The sequence below is a fragment of the Orcinus orca genome, chromosome 11 (assembly GCF_937001465.1).
Source record: "Orcinus orca chromosome 11, mOrcOrc1.1, whole genome shotgun sequence".
Classification (NCBI taxonomy): Eukaryota; Metazoa; Chordata; class Mammalia; order Artiodactyla; family Delphinidae; genus Orcinus; species Orcinus orca.
In genome coordinates this window covers 82,824,142-82,844,468 of record NC_064569.1, presented here as the reverse complement: position 1 = coordinate 82,844,468, position 20,327 = coordinate 82,824,142, and the positions used below count along the sequence as shown (strand labels likewise).

Sequence of the window (20,327 nt, the reverse complement as noted above, 5' to 3'; positions counted from 1 at the left end):
TAGAAATCACAATTGTATATTACCAGGTCTAGCAGTATAGAGAGAATCTTTAAAGAGAATCTTTAAAAACCCTTGCAAGATCTTCTTGACTCTTAAAAGAACAAATACAGCAACCTGCTCTTTTAAATTATTTTTATCAATCACACTTAAAAAAAAAAACACAACTATGTGATCTCACATAACTCGAAATTTTAATTGAACAAAATACGTAAAGGCTAATAAACAGGCAAATCTATTAGTCTACCTTAGAATTTTGAAAAGTCTGTTATCTTTTATAATTAAATAAAGGCAGATGTCATAAAAGGTTTATTCCAGCAGAGGAGAATTCTACATTAACTTAAAAATGGAGGACATTTAAAATACTGAAAACTTTTTTAGCTTATTACCTTGTTAAAACAAATGAAAAACCAAGCATGATTAAAAAAATTAAAACTACAGGTGGTAATGTTATCTTTTAAGGACCAAATGTATCACTTACTTTGAAAGAATGCCCAGTTCCTTACTGACTTGTGCTCTATTCTTCTTCTTTTTCACCTTTTCTGCACTTATTGTGGTTTTGCTGAGATACTGGAGAATTGCAGGTACACGAGGTAGAATTAATCGTCCTCCTATCGTGATAGACTCTGAAACAGTGATAAATGTACTGATTTTAATTAACTATGCTCTTAAAAGCTAACTGTACAATATCTTCCTAATGACAGAAAAGGAAAGCACTCAATTACCATGAAAATTTAATATATTTCAACTCTAAATATTAAATAACTTTCTTCTTAGTCAAAACATCTATATCAGTAGCTAAATTAAAATTTTATATGAGACCCTTGAGGATTTAAACCATTTTGGGTAGTAGTAAGAGAACTGTTAGGATAATTTGGTAAGAATTCAGAGACATGACAGTGGAAATCATCTGATAATGTCCTGAAGGATAGTTGAGCTTTCTGGAGCGTAAATAATCCGAATTTCTACCTACTGCAAAGAAAATTCAGCTTATATAAATTGGTATTAATTCCTAGAGACAAGAAACTCTTTTAATAGAGTAAGTTATAAAAAGAGATTCTATCAACTTTTCCATTCTGAGGGCACAAATGATACCTCAGAAGTATAAGAATTGTTTGCTCTGTACAGCTTACATACCATCTGCACTTTCTGTGTATACACATCCTGTCACAGGTAAGCTCAAAACTGTTTCTGTGGGTTCAAAATCTGGAAGGCTAAGAAGGTCATCAGCTATTTCCATCACAATACTAGCTGTGGCTTCAGAGAGGTTCTTTGCTGAGAGAATCGCAAAAACATTGGTCAGGATATCACATTCCGGGTGCCCAGGTTTCTGTTTAGCCAGGAAAGGGAAATATCTGCAAGAAAAAACACTAAAATAGTCATCTTCTTTTTCAATATGTTTATTTCTAAAAACACGTTCCATATGAATTTTCATAGAGTTTAATGAATATATATGTGTATGTGTGCATATGAATGTTAATAAGATTACTCAGAAGGGAAATTACTTTAAAATCTAAAATTTGATGGATAATAATTCCAGGCACCATACAACCATTATATTATCTACGCACTTTGTGTATATTTCTCATTTAACCCTCACAACATCTCTATGTTAAGGTGGTATCCTTATCTCCACATTACAGATGAAGAAATTGAGAACTGTCTAAAGCTAATGAGCTAATAAGTCATAGACCTGAGCTGTGAACTGCAGTCTAAGCCCTAGTTCTAAAAGAAATGTATTAAAGACAGGCTATTTTTCAATTATAAGCCTTCTAGAATATGAATGTTTATATGCTCACATAAAAACCATGTACTACAACGTGAAAATTAGGAGTACAGACCACAGACGAAACAAATATTTGCTGAATTAGGATATGCAACATTCAGATTAGGATAATTTGTCAAGGGAGGGAGATGAATCCATCCCTGGTAATGAAAGACTCACACAAATGATACCCAAAAAGGTAGAGAACACAAAAGCTTCCCAGCCACGGGCAAACTAGCAATTGTTTTACAGCCAGAGATGCAATCCCAACAATCAGTAGGAAGGCCAAACTGAAAAAATTCAAATAGTTTGGCTTTACCAATTCATCATCACTGGAAAAAGAGCTCAAGCACTTTAACACACTTAGTCCTGACAGACTGAAAGAAAAGTTCTAAGAGGTTGTACTCATACATCTTTGTCCAACAGATACTGGGGATAGTACGTGCAGGCACCAAGCAAGATACTTTACATATTGTATCTCCATTGTCAACGAGAGAGAACTTGTAGAAGAGAATGAGGTGGCATCCAACGATGTGATCTATACCCGAGTAAGGACCCAACTAATACCTAAACCAAGTCACTACTGTAAAGTCTTCTTGGATGAAAGTCCTTCATGGCTTATCTGTATAACAATGACACAACTATAAAATATTTCTCAAGTATGCCTATGAAGTGCTGCTTATAAATGTCCAGTGAAAAAACAAGATATGAAATTGCTTTCTCAAATTGGGAAATAAATGAAAAGAGCCTTTATGACAGTAAACATAAAACAGGCTTTCCTGAGGAAGCCAATGGCAAGGTATTGTTTTTGAAGACTATTTAATGACACGGGGAAACGTTCGTGACATAATTTACATGAAAAAAACAAAATCAAAAGCTAGCTATAAGGTATGATCCCAATTTTGTAAAAACTGATGCCAAGATTTTAACATCACTGAATCAATAATAAACACATTTTCTTTTATTCTATCTTTTATTCTTCAAAATAGACCAGGGCAAATTAAGTCTGTTTCCATTACTGAGATAAACAAAATAGGTTTCTCACATCCCCACTTTACTGAAAGTTCCCACATTCTTCAGCAAATATTCATTTGGTCTGTAACACAGCATCTCTGAACCATCAGTAGATGAAGGTTCTGTAAATGGCTCATAATGTCCACAAAAGGATACTGATTTGTGACCATTAGCACTGTATGCATATTTAGATGGAGTTTTACAAAGAACAGAAGACAATGACCTAAAAAATCCAAAAAGCTTGTGAAATTTTTAAGTGGGAACCGGGAAAATGACAGAATGCGAATTACAAATCAGCTTTTATTTTTAAGCAAACATGCAAAATTGTAATATTTGGGTGATGATATAACTACCTAGTGTGTTTCACATCTGTTTTTCCCTTTGCCAGGTCAAATCAAACTGCTGATACAATCACTACACATTGGAAGAACAGCCATATCAATCCCAATACTACTAATTTTCTTCTTTTTTAAAAAATTTATTTAGTTTTGGCTGCGCTGGGTCTTTGTTGCTGTGTGCAGGCTTTCTCTAGTTGCGGCGAGCGGGGGCTACTCTTCATTGCGGTGTGCGGGCTTCTCATTGTGGTGACTTCTGTTGTTGAGGAGCATGGGCTCTAGGCACACGGGCTTCAGTAGCTGCAGCGCGTGGGCTCAGTAGTTGTGGCTCACGGGCTCTAGGGCACAGGCTCAGTAGTTGTGGAGCATGGGCCCAGTTGCTCTGTGGCAGGACCAGAGATCGAACCCATGTCCCCTGCCAGTTGCTCTGGCAGGACCAGAGATCGAACCCATGTCCCCTGCTTTGGCAGGTGGATTCTTAACCACTGCACCACCAGGGAAGCCCCCCAATACTACTGATTTTCAATTTTCAATTCTTTTTTTTTTTGGCCATGCCACACAGCTTGAGGGATATTAGTTCCCCAACCAGGGATGGAAACTGGGCCCGCTGTAGTGGAAGCACAGAGTCCTAATCACTGGACCGCCAGGGAAATCCCTAATTTTCAAGTTTTAATGAAATTGTAAAAATAGCTAAAAATGTGTAAGTCTTGATATAATATACACTCTACAATTTTAATTTATATTAAATTGCAAAATGTTGCTTTATCTATTTTTTCCTTTTTTTATTGTTATAAGTAATTCAAACACTCCAAAGATATATCATGAAAAGTCTCCCTTCCCCACTCCAGCTCACCAAACCTCCACTTGCTACGGTGACATTGTTTCTCATGTAGCCTTGATCCATTTTCTATTTCATTTTGTATTTATACACACATACATACACATATAAAAGCATTTTTCCTGGAACACACTACACCTATTATTTAGCAACTTGTATTTTTCTTCAAACTATGTATTTTGAGATTCAACTGCCTTATTCTTTTTAACTGCACTGAAAGTAGGTCACTGTGTGGAAAGAGCATAAATTACATTACTAGTTCCCTTGACCAGTTAGTCTAAAACAAAGGCAAAAAAAAAAAAAAAAAGATTATACCTTGCATTTCTGCACCAGATACTAATTAGCTTCAGCAGAGGAGTAGGAGAATACTGACTCTCAGATCCAAGCCTGCTGATCTAGGACACAAAATAAAAACAGAATACAAAATAAGAACATACACAGAATTGTAGGAAAAACCAAACAACTGAAAAGCAGAACAAGAACAGAAATCACACCAGAGAAAAAAAGAGCCAAGAGATAAACATTTAAAGGACAAACTGAGTAGTGAGAAATCTTTCCTAAAATCAAGTCTCTCCTAGTCTTAGCTATAACTACACCAGTTATCATCACCAAGTGGGGACAACCAGAGAAATCAAACAAGGAAATAAGAAAAAACCCTGTGTATTTTCCCTCATGCTTGTCAAAACCCAGAGGCATACTATGTGAGGTGCTACAAAAGTTAGGTTACATTTGCTTAAGAGACAACAGTCATATTCAAATTAGCCTTAAGTATAAATGCTATGGTATTGGAGAAACTAGCTCTGGAGCTTTAGGTGGTAGTGGAGGCAAAGAAAAGTGTTCTAAAACTTGCAGAAGCAAAGAAAGGCTTGATGTGAAAGAAAAGACCCGGATTAGCATTCGTGGCTGGGTGCAGACTGTGCTGGTGAAGCAGTATTAAAGGAAAAAGCAGAAGGTATCCAGGCAGAACAGAGAAATCAAGCTTTACCTGGGGCCAAACTGCACCATGAAATACAGCATCAATTTCTTCTGTTCTGAACTGATAGGACTCCCAATCCAAAAAGATATCAGTTACCATTTTGATTCCAAGACGTCTTAAATTTTTCAGTGGGTTAATAAACCTCAGCTGTATCTGTAAAATAAAGATCTTCTATTAAAAAGATATCGCTTTTATTCTTGACTCCTCAGGGCGGCACTCCTGCTCAGGTGGTGAAGAATCAAGCTGGGATCCTGTATGAAGCTCTGATCCACGTGGCAACGCCAACTGAGTAAGTCATATTGCTTTTCTTATTGAACAAGAGGGAAAGCATACTTAAGAAAACCAAGTGGTGAGATGTGTTCTATTATCAGGCCCAGTAAAATCACACTGTGTCCTTAGGGAAAAACAAAGTCTCAGTGGGAACAGCTGTTTTGTATTCTACATTGTTTTACTTTTCTGAAACTGTACACTTTAAATTCAAGAGACTATGAACAAGGATGCCATTGCTTTGCTATGCAAAAGTCTGAGGAATCATGATAGTTCACATACCCATCAAGTTTCTAACATTCACTTTTAGCTAATTATCTCATTATACAAGTTACAAAGAGAGGAGACGACAGGCAAGCATAAGAAGGTGACACAATTACAAGTCATTCTGTTCTGCTTCAATTCTACTGGCAATATTTTCATTATCTGCTAGATCATGTTTGGTGAAAAATAGAAGCTATTATGGATATTTGAAAAAGCATGGTATCATGATCCCCCGGAGTAGTAAGAAACTAACCTTGGCAAACATGACACCAAATCAGACCCCGCCCTTTCCCCTATTCCCATCCAATCAAGTAGGATCTGCATGTACTCTTCTCTTCTGTAATCAGCTGCCCTGACTTCCCAGTAACTGTTGAGTAAACTGGAGAAAAATCCTGAAAATGAGCAACTGGCGGCTTTAATTCCTAGAGGAACAGTCCATGTGACTGAGTTTATGGACATTTACGAAGTACGTCATTGCTTAAATGTACAAAAACAAAACAAAACAAAAACAAACCCAAACCATAACGACCCTCAAGAACCCTCAAGACACCTATTTCAGTGTCAGTCAATGCCCTGGAGGATCTGAGAGATACAAAAAAGTAAATGTGTAACTTAGCTCAAACACACAAATGTAGAACTTTAACTCACTTGAGCATATTACCGTGCAATAATCCATTACAGAACCTCAAGGAATTCCTTGGACTTGTCCAAGAATTAAAAAAAAAAAAAAAGAACAGAACAGAAAAGAAAGCTCTACGTGTCTGGAAGGCTAGCACCTCACTGTCTAATGAACTGTGAAATTACATAAATGATCCTTTGAGTTACTGATTGTTGACTCAGGAGAAAGGCTGCATTCCTGAGTAACGTCTTCTAAGTTAACCAGAAAGTCAGAGGACTTACGGAGGGTTTATACAACGTGTAACGTTTCATGACTTAACATAGCCATGTATAGGTAGTCACTATCCCTCACTATAAGGTAAAAACTAAAATTCTCACACAATTCTCCCTATGGCCCTGAAGCTCTCATGTAACACAGACAGAAAAACTTCTAAGACCCCTTTTCAGCTTCCACTCCTGGCCCTACACAGCCTCTTTCCACCAAGCAAAGCGATAAGTTTTGGAACATCAAACTGACCTTATCATTCCCTTGCTTTCAAACCTCTCAGAGGTTTCCAAGCACACTTCAGAGTAAATCCAGCTCCTCGTCATAGCCTACGAGCCCCTACCCATCTTACACATCTCGCTCCTTGTGCTCTAGCCACCTCAGCCTCCTGTCTCTTCTCAGGATGTGTCAAGAATGTTCCACCTCAGGACTCTGTACTACTAGACATTTTCTCTGCCTGAAATGTTCTTCCATTGTCTGGGGAGGTATCAGCTCAAATATCACCTCTTTAGAGGTGGCCCTGAACACCCTAGTAAGAGCAGCACCCATCCACCTCCAGATGGGTCACTTCCTACCACACTCCCTCATTTTAAATTCTTTACAGCTTCATGTCTTTCCCTAACATGCTCATGCTTTCCTCTACTTCTGTGAATATATGGAGTGTATTTCTAACAGCTGTTTTAATGTCCTTGTCTGATTCTACTACCTGTGTCCTTTCTGGGTCTGCTTCTATCCATTGGTTTTTCTCTTCATTATGGGCAAAATCTTCCTTTCTTTGCATGCCTGGTAATACCTGACTAGATGTCAGACACTGTGAGTTCTAGTTTCATTTAAATCATCTAAAAGTTTCTGAACAGGGATGCAGTTAATTTATTAGGAAAATGTTTGATCTTCTTAAGCTTTGTTAGTGGTGTCATAGCAGCCTTTATGCTTGGGCTAACCTGGCTCCACTACTGAGGCAATCCCCTTCCAAGGACGCTCCCTGATGCCCCAGGTCTCATGAGGTTTCTGCTCTGGCTGTTGGGAACACGAGCTGTTCCCAGCCCTGTGTTAAGTCAGAGAACTGTTCTGCCTGCTCCTTTCGCGTGGTTTTACTGCTTCTAGTCAAGATGAAGCGACAGGGACCAGATTTTGTCCTCCCCTCTCAAGACACTAAAAAGCTGAATAGAATATATGAAACAATGATTTCTGGACACTGGACAGCAGGCAACAGAGGACAGTAATCCCCGAGAGAGGGGAAACAGATGAGATGAGTCCTACACAGTCCCTGGCTTCCTGCCTGCAGAGTTTCAGGCCTTGGTGTGGAAAGGAAGAGCCCAGGGAGAATCCAACAATCTTCTTAAAATGAGGAGACAGTTGTGTGACTTGGGGAGGCCAAAGTGGCTAGAAGTCACAGAGCAGAGTACTGGTGAAGAGACAGCGACACAGAGAAGGATTTTAAGAGATCTGCAGAGGAGCCTCCTGAGTTTATTTTCCTCTTAGAACTTACCATCTGGCATTATTCTGATTATCTTTGTATTTATCTATAATCTTCTCCCCAAGATACGGAGTCCTTACCATCTCGTTCTCCACCTACAACAATGTCTGGGAGATAGCAGGTGTGAAATAAGTATTTACTGTATAATTAAATGCACAGGAACTTTTGTTTGCTGCTTCATCCCAATGCTTAGTACAGTGCCTGACAAACAGCAGGGGCTCATTTAACATTTGTTGAAGGAATGAATGAAAGAATGATGAAAATAAAATAGTGCCTACCAAAATGGAAGGTATATTCTAAATCTGTAGATCTTGTTAACCAGAGAATATTATTTCATTACTAAAGCAGATTTATATCTATGCATAGCCTGAAAAAGCAGTGTAAAACTTTGGCTGTCAATTTTTAGTTATGTATTTGAGAGGCAGTTCATCAGGCATATCCCTAAAACAAATGAGATGAATTTTAGCCAATTAAAACTGTGCCTATTTGTCATTAACTGAGAATCGACAGCAGACATCTGAGTCTGGGTTTTCACTTCAAGTCCCATTTTCTCCAACAAGCCTTCAGTCAGTCCATAAAAACATTAAGTTTCCCTAAACTCCAATGTGTATACTTATGTCCACATACAACAAAACATAAATATATTGTCTTGAATATAATTCAGAAAACATTTCCTAAGCACCAACTCATGAAGCCTCCTGGCAGTTAGCCAGCTGACTTGTCTTGCCTGATCTTGCTACTTACCTTTATTTAAAACACTGCACTTACAATAGGCAAGCATTTACCTTTAAAAGAGGTTTGGGAAACTCTGTCTCAAAATAACAAGGACAGTGCTAACAGTATTCTATTCATTCTCCAACCACTTTGAATTAAATGAGAGTTAGAAGATGTCCTACACTTTTAGGTTCCTGAAATTAAGATCTAAGACACATCAGCTCAACTACCTCTGACTTTGTTCTGAGATGTATACAGAACTAACTCCCTCCCTACAATTTCACCTCCTTTTAAAATAGATGCTTGCTATAATCTGCATTTTCTAGCTATTCATAAATATTTATAACAGTGAAGATTCCCATTATAGGGAAGGCCATTTTAAAGAGATGCTTGGGCTTCCCTGGAGGTGCAGTGGTTAAGAATCCACCTGCCAATGCAGGGGACACGGGCTCGAGCCCTGGTCTGGGAAGATCCCACATGCCGCAGAACAACTAAGCCTGTGAGCCACAACTACTGAGCCTGCGCTCTAGAGCTCGTGAGGCACAACTACTGAGCCTGCACTCTAGAGCCCACGAGTCACAACTACTGAGCCCACGCGTCGCAACTACTGAAGCCCGCGCGTCTAGAGCCTGTGCTCCGCAACAAGAGAAACCACTGCAGTGAGAAGCCCACGCACTGCAATGAAGAGTAGCTCCCTCTCGCCGCAACTGGAGAAAGCCCACGCGCAGCAACGAGGACCCAACACAGCCAAAAATAAATAAATACAGCAATTAAATTAAATTTTAAAAAAGAAAGAAAAATACTTAAAAAAAAAAAAAATAAAGAGATACTTTACATAAGAAAGAATTAACCTAGAAGGATGTTAGATATTCAGGCCCCAACCAATTTCCCAAGTAAGACACAGACTTTTACCCAAGAAGAAAGCGTGTAAAGTGAATCTCTCTCACCTTTTCTCGTTGATCAAGGATGTGGGATACAGTTGCGGTCATGCAGAGCAGTATCTGCAAAATCTTTGGTAAGTATGCACTGATCAGATGACTAATGTTCTTTAATACTATCTCAAGGCTATTTAAGATACCGTGCTGACGACCCAAAGGAAGAACTTTAGACAAATCCAAATCTTCTACTGCTTGAATGACAGCAGAATGGCATTCTCCTAGTGAAACAGAGATAGCATGTGAAGGGAAATATTAGTTTGTTACTATTTATAATTATAGCTTCCTTTCACTTTCCCTCAATAATACAGCATTTTCTACTGTTACAATGATTTACAGATGATAATGTACTTTACTTGTATTTTTTCTCCTTTTGATTCTTACCCAACATTCAATGAGCTAGATGTGATAGCTTTTACTACTATCATTTTATAGATGAGGAAACTGAGGAGTAAAGGAAAGTAAGAAACTTGTGACAGAACTAAGCTTCTAAGCCCAATTCTCACCCTATTTATACTATTCCTCAAAACCTAAGGAATTCCGTTTTATTCCATCTATCAACTTTCCACACACTTTCTCCCTCTCAGCTTTCATGGACTATGCTATCTTCAGCAGTTTCAAGGAAAATGTCTTGTTACATTATAAGCTCCTTTAAGGCTGAGAATCAAGTGTTTTATTTCTCTTGCAGCCCCTGATAAATAAATAAAACAATGGTCCTTTATAAACAGGTACCATACTGATTTCATAATTTACTTAAAAGACTTGAATTGTTATTGCTTGAGCTTTACTTCAAACCAACTGGTATGAGATCATGAGCTTACTGATTCATACACCAAAACAGTCTATCCATAAGGGTATCATTAATAGCTACCCTCTTACAACAGAGGCTATTAACACTGAACAAAAACTCTTCTATTCATTACAGCCAGCTTCCTTTACAGGGCCATATTACACTGAATGAAAACCTTTTAACAGCTATATCTATTATCCCCTCCCCTCCCCCACCCCCCGAGGGTGTAGGGGGGGAAAGCAACACATTACCCTATAAATAAATATCTGTGTTTGCCCAAAACAAAGCAATTTTAAGACTGGAGCAGAGGTACTATGGTCAGGAAGATCTGTGTTCAAATACCAGGTTCACCGTGGGCAAAACACTTACCTCTCTAAGCCTCAGTTTCCTTATGTATAAAATGGGGACAACCAAGTACTGAAACCTAATGTGGCCGTTTTAACAGTCAACTGAGTTATACGTAAAGGGCCTGTCATAATGTCTGGCATGAAGTAGGAACTCAGTAAATGTTAGCCATTACTATCACTATTAATTACTAAGATCGCATACTGAAGAACATACCACAGAGCATCACAGCTCATTGTGTACACTTACTAATCCACTCTGTTTAGACCGTGAGGTTGAGAGCAGAGATTACAAATATTCATTTTTCTATATTCAACAGAGTGTCTGGGGTGCAGGAGGTATTCAACAAATCATTATGCAACAGATGAACGATTCAGTGAATGAATACATGCCAAGACAATTAAGATTAATTTTGCAGCATGCTTTAAGCTTCTAAGGAGAAACTTATTCATCGTCTATGGATAAGTATCATTTTTCAAATGGCCTAAATGTACAATAACAACAAGAAATACACATTTTGTAATCAGGGGCTTATTAGCACAGGGATGACGATAATCCCCAGGATCATTTGTTAGTTCCACCTAATTCAATCAAAGTTTTAAAAAAACTGCGTGTCAGCAAAAAGACCACCTTCGAGATTAGGAAGAGTGACCCCCTTAGAAAGATGCCCGAGAGCGTGGGAAACAGCCTGAGACAGCAGAGGTCTGAGCAGACAACACGCATGCAGAGCAGCAGCTAGTTGATAGCTACCATTCTTGAAGTGCTTCACAGGTTCAAACAGCAGGTCTAAGAATATCTGGATCTCTTCAGGCTGGCTCCCAGCGAGGAACCTCAGAATGATGGACATGCGGGTGCCAGAAGCAGATTTCCCCTGAGTTTTACTCCCAGTTTTATTCTTCATTCGGCCATACAAAATTCTAAAAAGCCCAAAGAATATTATTTGTTTGCACGTTCATCCTAAAACATTATTTATCTGCACATTAACCCTAAAACACAGTTGTTTCATTTTCCTGAAAGGCTACAATAGTAACTCAACAGATTTAAATGGATACATTCTAAAACAAGGAAGAATGAAAATAAAAATTAGATATTTAATATGGAAATTTAAAATAACAACAACAAACACAAGGCTAAGGGAAGCAGGAAGAAGGAAATAATAAAGACAATGGCTAGAAGGTGGTTCTTTGGAAGAGAAAAAAAGCAATAAACTAGGCAAGCCAGAGGTAAGTCTAATCAAGGAAAAATGAAAACAAGAATATATAGATTAAAAGGAAGTAAAATAAGAGCATAACTATAAGTAAAATAAGGAAACTGGAAAGATTTCAATTAAATGGGTAATTTTCTGGCAAAAACACACATATAAATAAGCAAAAGGAACTTAAGAAACCATGAATAAATCAGTAAACTTGGAGCTCACATAGTTTTACAGATGAATTTTTAAAACTTCCAAGGAAAAACAATCCCCGTGATATAGTTTCACAGCAGAGAGAAAGAAGGAAACAGTCCTTTTTCATTTATGAAGGTGGTATAGTTGTGATATCAAGATGGATTAAGGAAGAGAAATAAACTACATACCAATAATGCCTAAAAACAAAAAACACAACATTTCTAGCAAATCAAAACCACAATGAGGTATCACCTCACACCTGTCAGAATGGCCATCATCAAAGAGTCTACAAATAATAAATTCTGGAGAGGGTGTAGAGAAAAGGGAACCCTCCTACACTGCTGGTAGGAATGTAGATTGGTGCAGCCACTATGGAGAACAATATGGAGGTTCCTTAAAAACTAAAAATAGAGCTAACTTATGATCCAGCAATCCTATTCCTGGGCATATATCCAGAGAAAACTCTAATTTTTCTGAAAATACACATGCACCCCAATGTTGATAGCAGCACTATTTACAGTAGCCAAGGCATGGAAGCAACCTAAGTGTCCAGCGACAGATGACTGGTTTAAGAAAATGTGGTGTGTGTGTATATATAAACATATGTGTATATATATATATAGTGTGTGTGTGTGTATGTATATGTATATATATATATATATATATATATATATGAATATTACTCAGCCATAAAAAAGAATGAAATAATGCCACTGGCAGCAACATGGATGGGCCTAGAGATTATCATACCAAGTGAAGTAAGTCGGACAAAGACAAATATTAAATGATATCACTTATATGTGGAATCTAAAAAATAATACAAATGAATCTATATACAAAACAAACAGACTCACAGACATAGGAAACAAACTTACGATTACCAAAGGGGAAAGGGAGGGGGAGGAATATAAATTAGGAGTTGGGGATTAACAGATACAAACTACTATACATAAAATAGATAAGCAACAAGGATTTACTGTACAGCACAGGAAACTGTATAACTGAATCTCTTTGCTGTACATCTGAAACTAACACAATATTATAAATACTTCAGTAATAATAAATAAATAACTGGGGGAAAAACACCCCACAACATTTCTGAAAACAGTACCCAGTGCTGCATTAAAACGATATTAAAGCTGAATAAGGATTATCCCAGGAATGCAAGAAAGAATCATTAGTAAAATCTATTAGATTAATACAGATCAATAGCTCATAGAAAAAAGTTAATATGATCATTTTAATACATGGTTAATAGTCATTCTAATAAAATTCAACATCCATTTAGCAGAAATATAAATACCATAGTAATAAAAGCTACTTTCTTAGCATGATAAAACTACTGACTTAACATTCAAAATTTAAAGAGAATGGTTTTCAAACTCTTCAATATTAGGATCCCTTTTCAATTTTAAAAATTATTGGAGAGATTTTGTATACGTGAGTTTTATCTATTGATATTTATCATAGCACAGGTTAAAACAAGTTAGCAAAAGTAACATTTCTAATAAAAATTAGTTCTATATATTCCAAACCTGTCCCTCCTAAAATTAGTGAGACTAGAGGCATTGTTTTACTTTTTTTTTCCTCCGAATTTCTTTATTGCCTGGCTTATTAGAAGATAAATGAATTCTCATATCTGCTTCTGCATTCAATCTGTTACAACATATTGTGGTTGCAAAAAATCCAGCCTTACACAGATATGTAGTTGTAGAAGAGAAAAATGTTTTATAAACTTTCAGATAACTGTGGATATTCCACTTTGATACTACACCAAACCTCAACAGGAAGCAGTTTCTTAAAGGCTGGTTGCAAGGTGGGATCTGAAACCGTATCAGTGAACTCTGTGAACTCTGTTACATTAAAATCCATCTGCCTATCTTGCACTTTGAACAGATCTTTACCCATGAATGATCCTGTAACATGCATCAGTTACTTGGAAAACATGAAAAAAATTCCATGGGAACGAGTGAGCAGCAGAAGTGTCTTATGCATACCTCCCATTTTTCCATATAGAATAATAAAAAGACAAGTACTCAAGGCTCAAGATTCATCTAAGGGCATTGAATGAAACCAGCTTTTTATTTTATTTTTTTAAACTCCAGGTCTGTGGCAATGAAGAATGGCTAGCACAGTCGGGAGCCACTGTCCCGATTCATTCTAAGGCACCCGGAGTTTTACGCATCATTGCTTTTGCCTGGTGAGCACAAATGTTAGCACAATGGAAAAGGTAATGTCTTAGTAGTATTATGAAAAAAGTTTTAACCTCGTGGACCTCCTGAGAGCATCTCTGAGACAGCCCCCACCAAGAAGGAGCAGACCACACTTTAAGAACGACTGCTTTAGAAACATTACTGTTAAAGCCAGTAGCAAGACAAGGATAACCACAACCACTACTACCACAGTTAATTCTTCTAGGCTCTGTAAGGAATACGTAAATTAAAAAACAGAGAAAGAGGGATTTATATCATAAAAGAGAACACAAAATTCATTTGACCACTATTTACTAAGAGCCATGGAGTTTGCCTTCTAGCAGGGGAGATACACAATAAGAAAAGAGGCTATGCTGGATGACTAAGTATTGTGAAGAAAGGTTGTGCAATGGGCTCTGAGTGGGGTGGTAAATGGAAGAGGTTAGTTAGAGGTGGGTCTGGCCTAGGTCATACCAGGCCCTTAAAGGCGTAGTAAGGATTCCCTTTGCTACTCTCAGTATAATGGGGTCTCAAAGGGTATTGAAACAGGGGACTAACGATGACTGTTATTCACTATTATTTTTTGACCCAGAAAATCCAATGAAAACTATGAAAACTAGTAATAAAGTTTTGTAACGTGGATGGTTAAATAAAACAAATCAATAGTTTTTATATCTCATAATTAGTTACATACCAAACGAATGAATTATTTATACTATTTCTCAATAGCAAACGTTAGAGAAATATTGGATTTAATTTCAACAGTATTATTAAAATAACACCATGGCAAGATTCTTTCTCATGTTAGGGACAAAATATTTAAAATAAGTCTCTATAACAATTTGACTTCCCCAAAAGACCAATTTTAAAAGTAAATAATTAAATAAAAGTCAAAATGAAATATTCCATTACAATTGCTGAATCATAATACGATACAATTGTTTTTGTGATCAACTTTTAAAAAATCAGTTTTGAAAGTGTATAAATACCTCATCAGAACAGGAAACAGATCTGCTCGGTGGGCTGCTTTCACTACCGTATTATCTTCAGAAATGCTAAAATGCACTATCTCTTCCTTAAAGCTTCTGTCTTCAAGCAATCTTTGTAAGTTTTCCCTTTAAAAATAGAATTCAGCACAAATCATACTTAATCAATAATACTTTTTAAAAAAATATAATTAATAGAGTACTATACATATATAAATGAAATAGGTATTAAGAATAGTTTATACTGTAGTTGACATCCATAAAGGAAAGTCTTCACACAAATACCTTCCAAAATGGCAAGTTTTCAAATTTTAAAAGGTAAAAGGGATTATAAGGGGTTAGTCAATAATTCAGCTGTTTATAAAAGCATAATATGAAAGCTTTCTTCAGTTCTTAGGGTGTGATTATGATGACTCCCTAAGTAATCACCAAGGTTTTATGACATTGTATAAGCAAGAAGAAATGATATAGCCACCTCAACACATACTTTTCAATTAATATTCTCTCTCCTACCTTATTATCTATGGAGAAGCACTCTTAACAAACAAATATACTTCCAGTTTTCATTTCTTACCTGAAAATAGCATTATGATCACCTTAGAAAGGAGGGAATTTCCTAGGCCTTTATAAAATTACTTTATAAGAAGATGTCTGGTAGAAAGATTAAAAATCAGCCCCCAAGTATTTCTTTAGCTTCAAATAACTTACCTGTAAGGGAGGATATGTGGATGTTTATATGTCATTATGCAATCCAGTGTTATTTTTTGCACCATTTGATCTTGGTGTAGCAACAACTAGGAATGATATTTTATAGAATAAATTAATGAAGTTAGATATACACATACCATGGGATCATAATTTACTTGTACTAATTTGCTCAATTAAAATTCTTAGAATCTAAATTCTCAGACATGGGTTAAGGATGATTTCCTGATAATAGCTTTACATTTTCCTGGAGGTAAAGGAAGATGAACAGAATATATGCAAAGAACAAAACAGAAACACAACTCTGACACCTGCCTCCCACATGCCAGATTCTCAGGTCTATCTGTCTTTTGGCCAAGGCCAATTCCCTACATGAGTCTAGATTTACAGCAACTGGGCTGGTCCTGTGATGAGACAGAGCTCTTCTAATACCGTGAAGGTAAGAGCAGTCAGGAAGATGCCAGGAAAGAAGACCTGGCTCTGAAGCCTCTCTGATCAGTCAGTTCAGAATTTTGTTTCCTGTGGACAACTGAGAGTTTTGAGCTCTGGCTCTATAAACAAGTTATATCTGAATTACGGGCAAAACAAGGACAAATTCTGATGAAATAATATGTTTCATTTAAAAAACATCCAAATGAAAAGAGAAAATCTCGTTTCCCCAGATGGTTTAGAATGACATCCAATGCTTACTCTGCTTCTGACGTTAATTTTTTTCTGCAACGTTTTTTGGAATTCAAGGTCATATATTGTGATTTCCACAGACTATTATTCTATCTTTTTTCATTCAGTCGAAAAGATCCTGAAACCCTGGCGCTCCATAAGGCTAACTTGCCTAGCAGTGAAAAGTAGCAGCTCTCTTGGCACAAACCCTCACTCCCTTCTAAAAACGAATTCTCACAAGACAACTAACGCTTTGTCATACTCACTGTTAATACAGCCAATCAATGTTTAGTCACCCCAAATTTCTTTAAAAATCTGCTAAATTAGTACTGTCTAAAACTGTTTCTCAAGATACAGAAAATATCTGTTAATTAAAAAAAAATTAGACTTAAAGTGTAGATATGGGCCCTATTCCAACAATTATTGAAAACCTAAAAGTTATTTTGGCAAAGAAAAAGGGAGAGGAAAGTTCACAAGTAACTGTAGTGGCAAGAATTTATTTTACTTACCTGAAGATACAGCTCATATAATTTGGATTCCAGATATAAGGCTCGTGGATTCGAAAACTTAGAGAAAACTTGCAAATGAGCAATTAACTGCCTAAAAAACAAACAAAAAAACCCCGAGAAAAACAGAAAAAAACAGAATTAAAGAACAGACGTTATTTTCTTGAGATGATAGTACCCACTAATTTTAGTCTGTGACAGGTACTCTGAACACCTTGACTATAGTTTCATTGTTAATTACACAGACAAGTTTTAATTATTTGCATTTAGGAAATCATTCTCCAGGAATTCCAAATCTCAGGCAGGTCCTCCCCTGAAATTCAGGCTCCCCACCCCAGAAAATCATTCAGGATGTCCTCAGAATAAACCATAAATTAAACCAAATGTAGAAAGAAAGTAATCAAAATGGTAATACATTCCAAGATTGAACACAGATAATTTTTGGAACGATTCCTTATCTAGTTCCTATGCAGTAGACAGGAAAGTGGAAAAATACACACTTCTTCACTTTTATATAACATAAAAACTGATGTCAGGCAACAGAGGTCCAAGTTTGGGTAACCATGGCTCTTGCTTACCAAGAAGGAGGAAGGAAGAGCAATGCTCTGTGGTAAAAGTTAAATCTGAAGATGGGGTTGCCTCGAACAAACCACATCATCCACCGAGACAGAACGAGAAGAGCGCTTCTACTGCATTTGCATGCTCAACTTTTAATTCATAGACTCTACAAGGCTTTAAAAATACTTAAGCAGGGAGAAGTGAAGAGAGGTGGAAACCAGCTGCATGTGTGGTTCTGCCATTCTGAGCTGTTGACTTTGGGGAAAGTCACTGAATGTCTCAGAGTCTCAGGTTCCTCATCTCGACAAAGACAAGACCTCCCAGATTTTCTGCGAGGACTGAATGCAAGACCACAAGTTGTGGTGCTTCAGCTCCCAAGGGTTTAGCAAACAACACATTTCTCTGTTTTAGGCAAAAGAAAGCAAAACTGTGAAAGCCCTACTAGTTAATATAGAGAAAAATGGCTGGAAATTATGACCTCTTTAAGATATTGTAGAGAAATAGGGGTAAGGGAAGCACTATTATTTATATTTAGCTTAAATGCCTGTGATAATTAGTCTTATGTGTCAACCTAAGTTGCAGTACCCAGTTATGTAACAAAACACTAATCTAGGAGTTGCAATGAAAATATTTTGTACATGTTGTTAACATCTACAACTAGTGGACTTTAAATAAAGGAGATTACCTTCAATAATGTGGATGGGCCTCATCCAATCAATTGAAAGCTATAAGAGCAAAAACTGATGTTTCTCAGAAAAGGAATTCTGCCGTAAGACTGTCACACAGAAATCCTACCCTTCGAACTTCACATTCAAGACTACAAGCATCAAATCCTGCCTGAGTTTCCAACCTGCTGTCTGCCCAACAAATTCTGGACTTGCTGGCTCCTATAATCACGTGAGCCAATTCCTTAAAACAGATCTCTCCACACACACCCCCCCCCCCATATATATCTCCATTCTACTGGTTCTGTTTCTCTGGAAAGCTCTGACTGATACAATGTCTCTGTAATTACTTATCACTGAGCCTTTTCAGTTTTACAAATAAATTTTTAAAATCTATTGAAACATATACGCTTTCCCTCAACATTTATTATTTTTTATGTGCCATGTAGCCTTCAGGAGACAAAGAGAACAGGAGCTAATTTTCACGTTCTCATTAAACACTTGCCAGTGAGGAACGTGTTCCATGGATTATGACATTGGGCTATGAATATACTGAGATGGCCCCAAGAATGTGATTATCCATTTACTTACATTTTCAATGATGGGGAATGCTAGCAACATTCTAGGTTTGGCTACAGGGGGCAGGAAAATTAATTAAGACATGGAACTTATTTTTAAAGAGTTTTTAATTTACATAGATGATTTATAAAAAAATTAGTACCCAAGGCAAGGAGCAGCACCTGATTAGAGGTATGAACAGCTGTTATCAAAGCTTGACGGTGGGTAAGATAACTTCTAGTTTAAAAGACAGGAAGAGCTTCAGTGAAGAAGCAGAATGAGAACTGTGCCTTGAAGTACGACTAGAATTTCACTTGGCAGCAATGAGGCAAGGGGACTGCAAAAAGAAGGACATAGCAAAGGTCCAGGGGTGAGAATGGAAGAGGTATGAATGCATGAATAGCTTATTCGTTTATTCAACAAATAAACACAAGGACAAACCTTTGGATAGCTGTTATGCTGAAGGATACAAAGACGAAAAGAGCAATCTCTGTCTTAGAGGAAGTAGTAGGGGATAGAATGCTCAGAGTTGTGAGAAGGTAGGAGCAGAGAAGGAACTATGGTTCCATGAAGCTTAGCCATGATCTTAGTATGTAAACTCCTGTGCTTTATATACTATTTCCATTAGCTGGCAAGCCCTTCTGTGCTTGGCAAACTTTTGTCTTGCAGCTTCAAAGGTGCCCTCCCCTTTGTAAAAGTCTTCCCTTTGTGATAGAATTAAGTCATTTTTTTTTTTACTGTGCTCCTGTAACTCCTTTAAAAATACTTTGTTAAAATATTTCACCAGGCATTAGACTGAGCTTCTAGCTCTGCAGAAGCTAGGTACCATTCATCTCTGTTGCCCAGCACTTAGCAAAAGGACCTTGATACAGTTGCTGAATGATGAGCTAACAAATGGCTCATGGGAAAGACTCAACAAATATGCATATCAGATTGAGATGTAAAGTGTTAAAATAACACAGCAACGCCAGTCTGGTGGATCTCTGACACCCCAATTCAGACAATATTCAAGTAAGCTGGAGTACCTTCTGAAAGCAGAGTCACTTCTTTTTTCTAACGTTTCTAACAATTCAGGTAAATGAATAAACCAGAGAGTCAGAAAGAGAATGTAACAGCATGGAAAAAAAGAAAGCCAAAAGTAATCAGGAAAGAAGTCAAAAGGCAAAGTCAAGAGTGCTGATGCGCTTATTTATAAGGGAAAAGATGTTCCATTCTGTGTTGCCCCAGCACACGAACATAATGTCCCAATGCTATGAAAGTGAACGACAAAGGTCAAGGGCATTTAACTGCTCCAGGCCCCAGTGCTCTCATCTATAAAAAGGCGCTACAATCAGATGACTCCAAAGTCCCCAAACTCTTAACATTCTGTGGCTAAACAAGAAAAAATAAATAGTAAGCAAGCAAAGAAAAAACTCAGAACACTGGCAGTTTTCTTCAGGTTGTAAAAGAAAATCTCAGGAAGATTCAGCACTTTGGTAAATAATTATCTGAGTAATTCATCTTGTCCCAG

The 20,327-nt window shown here is 37.1% G+C and overlaps 1 protein-coding gene across 1 annotated transcript in view; it reads right to left on the bottom strand.

Moving 5' to 3' along the window:
- UTP20 (UTP20 small subunit processome component) overlaps positions 1-20,327 on the bottom strand; it is a 94,389-nt gene that overhangs the window by 35,638 nt on the left and 38,424 nt on the right. Inside the window, exons 23-31 of the mRNA XM_033427634.2 lie at positions 17,040-17,130; positions 15,874-15,959; positions 15,169-15,294; positions 11,351-11,517; positions 9,478-9,686; positions 4,935-5,078; positions 4,265-4,344; positions 1,135-1,352; positions 479-623 (exon numbers count right to left, since the gene is read on the bottom strand). Of these exons, the coding sequence (XP_033283525.2) occupies positions 479-623; positions 1,135-1,352; positions 4,265-4,344; positions 4,935-5,078; positions 9,478-9,686; positions 11,351-11,517; positions 15,169-15,294; positions 15,874-15,959; positions 17,040-17,130 (1,266 nt within the window). The remainder of the gene's footprint in view (positions 1-478; positions 624-1,134; positions 1,353-4,264; positions 4,345-4,934; positions 5,079-9,477; positions 9,687-11,350; positions 11,518-15,168; positions 15,295-15,873; positions 15,960-17,039; positions 17,131-20,327) is intronic.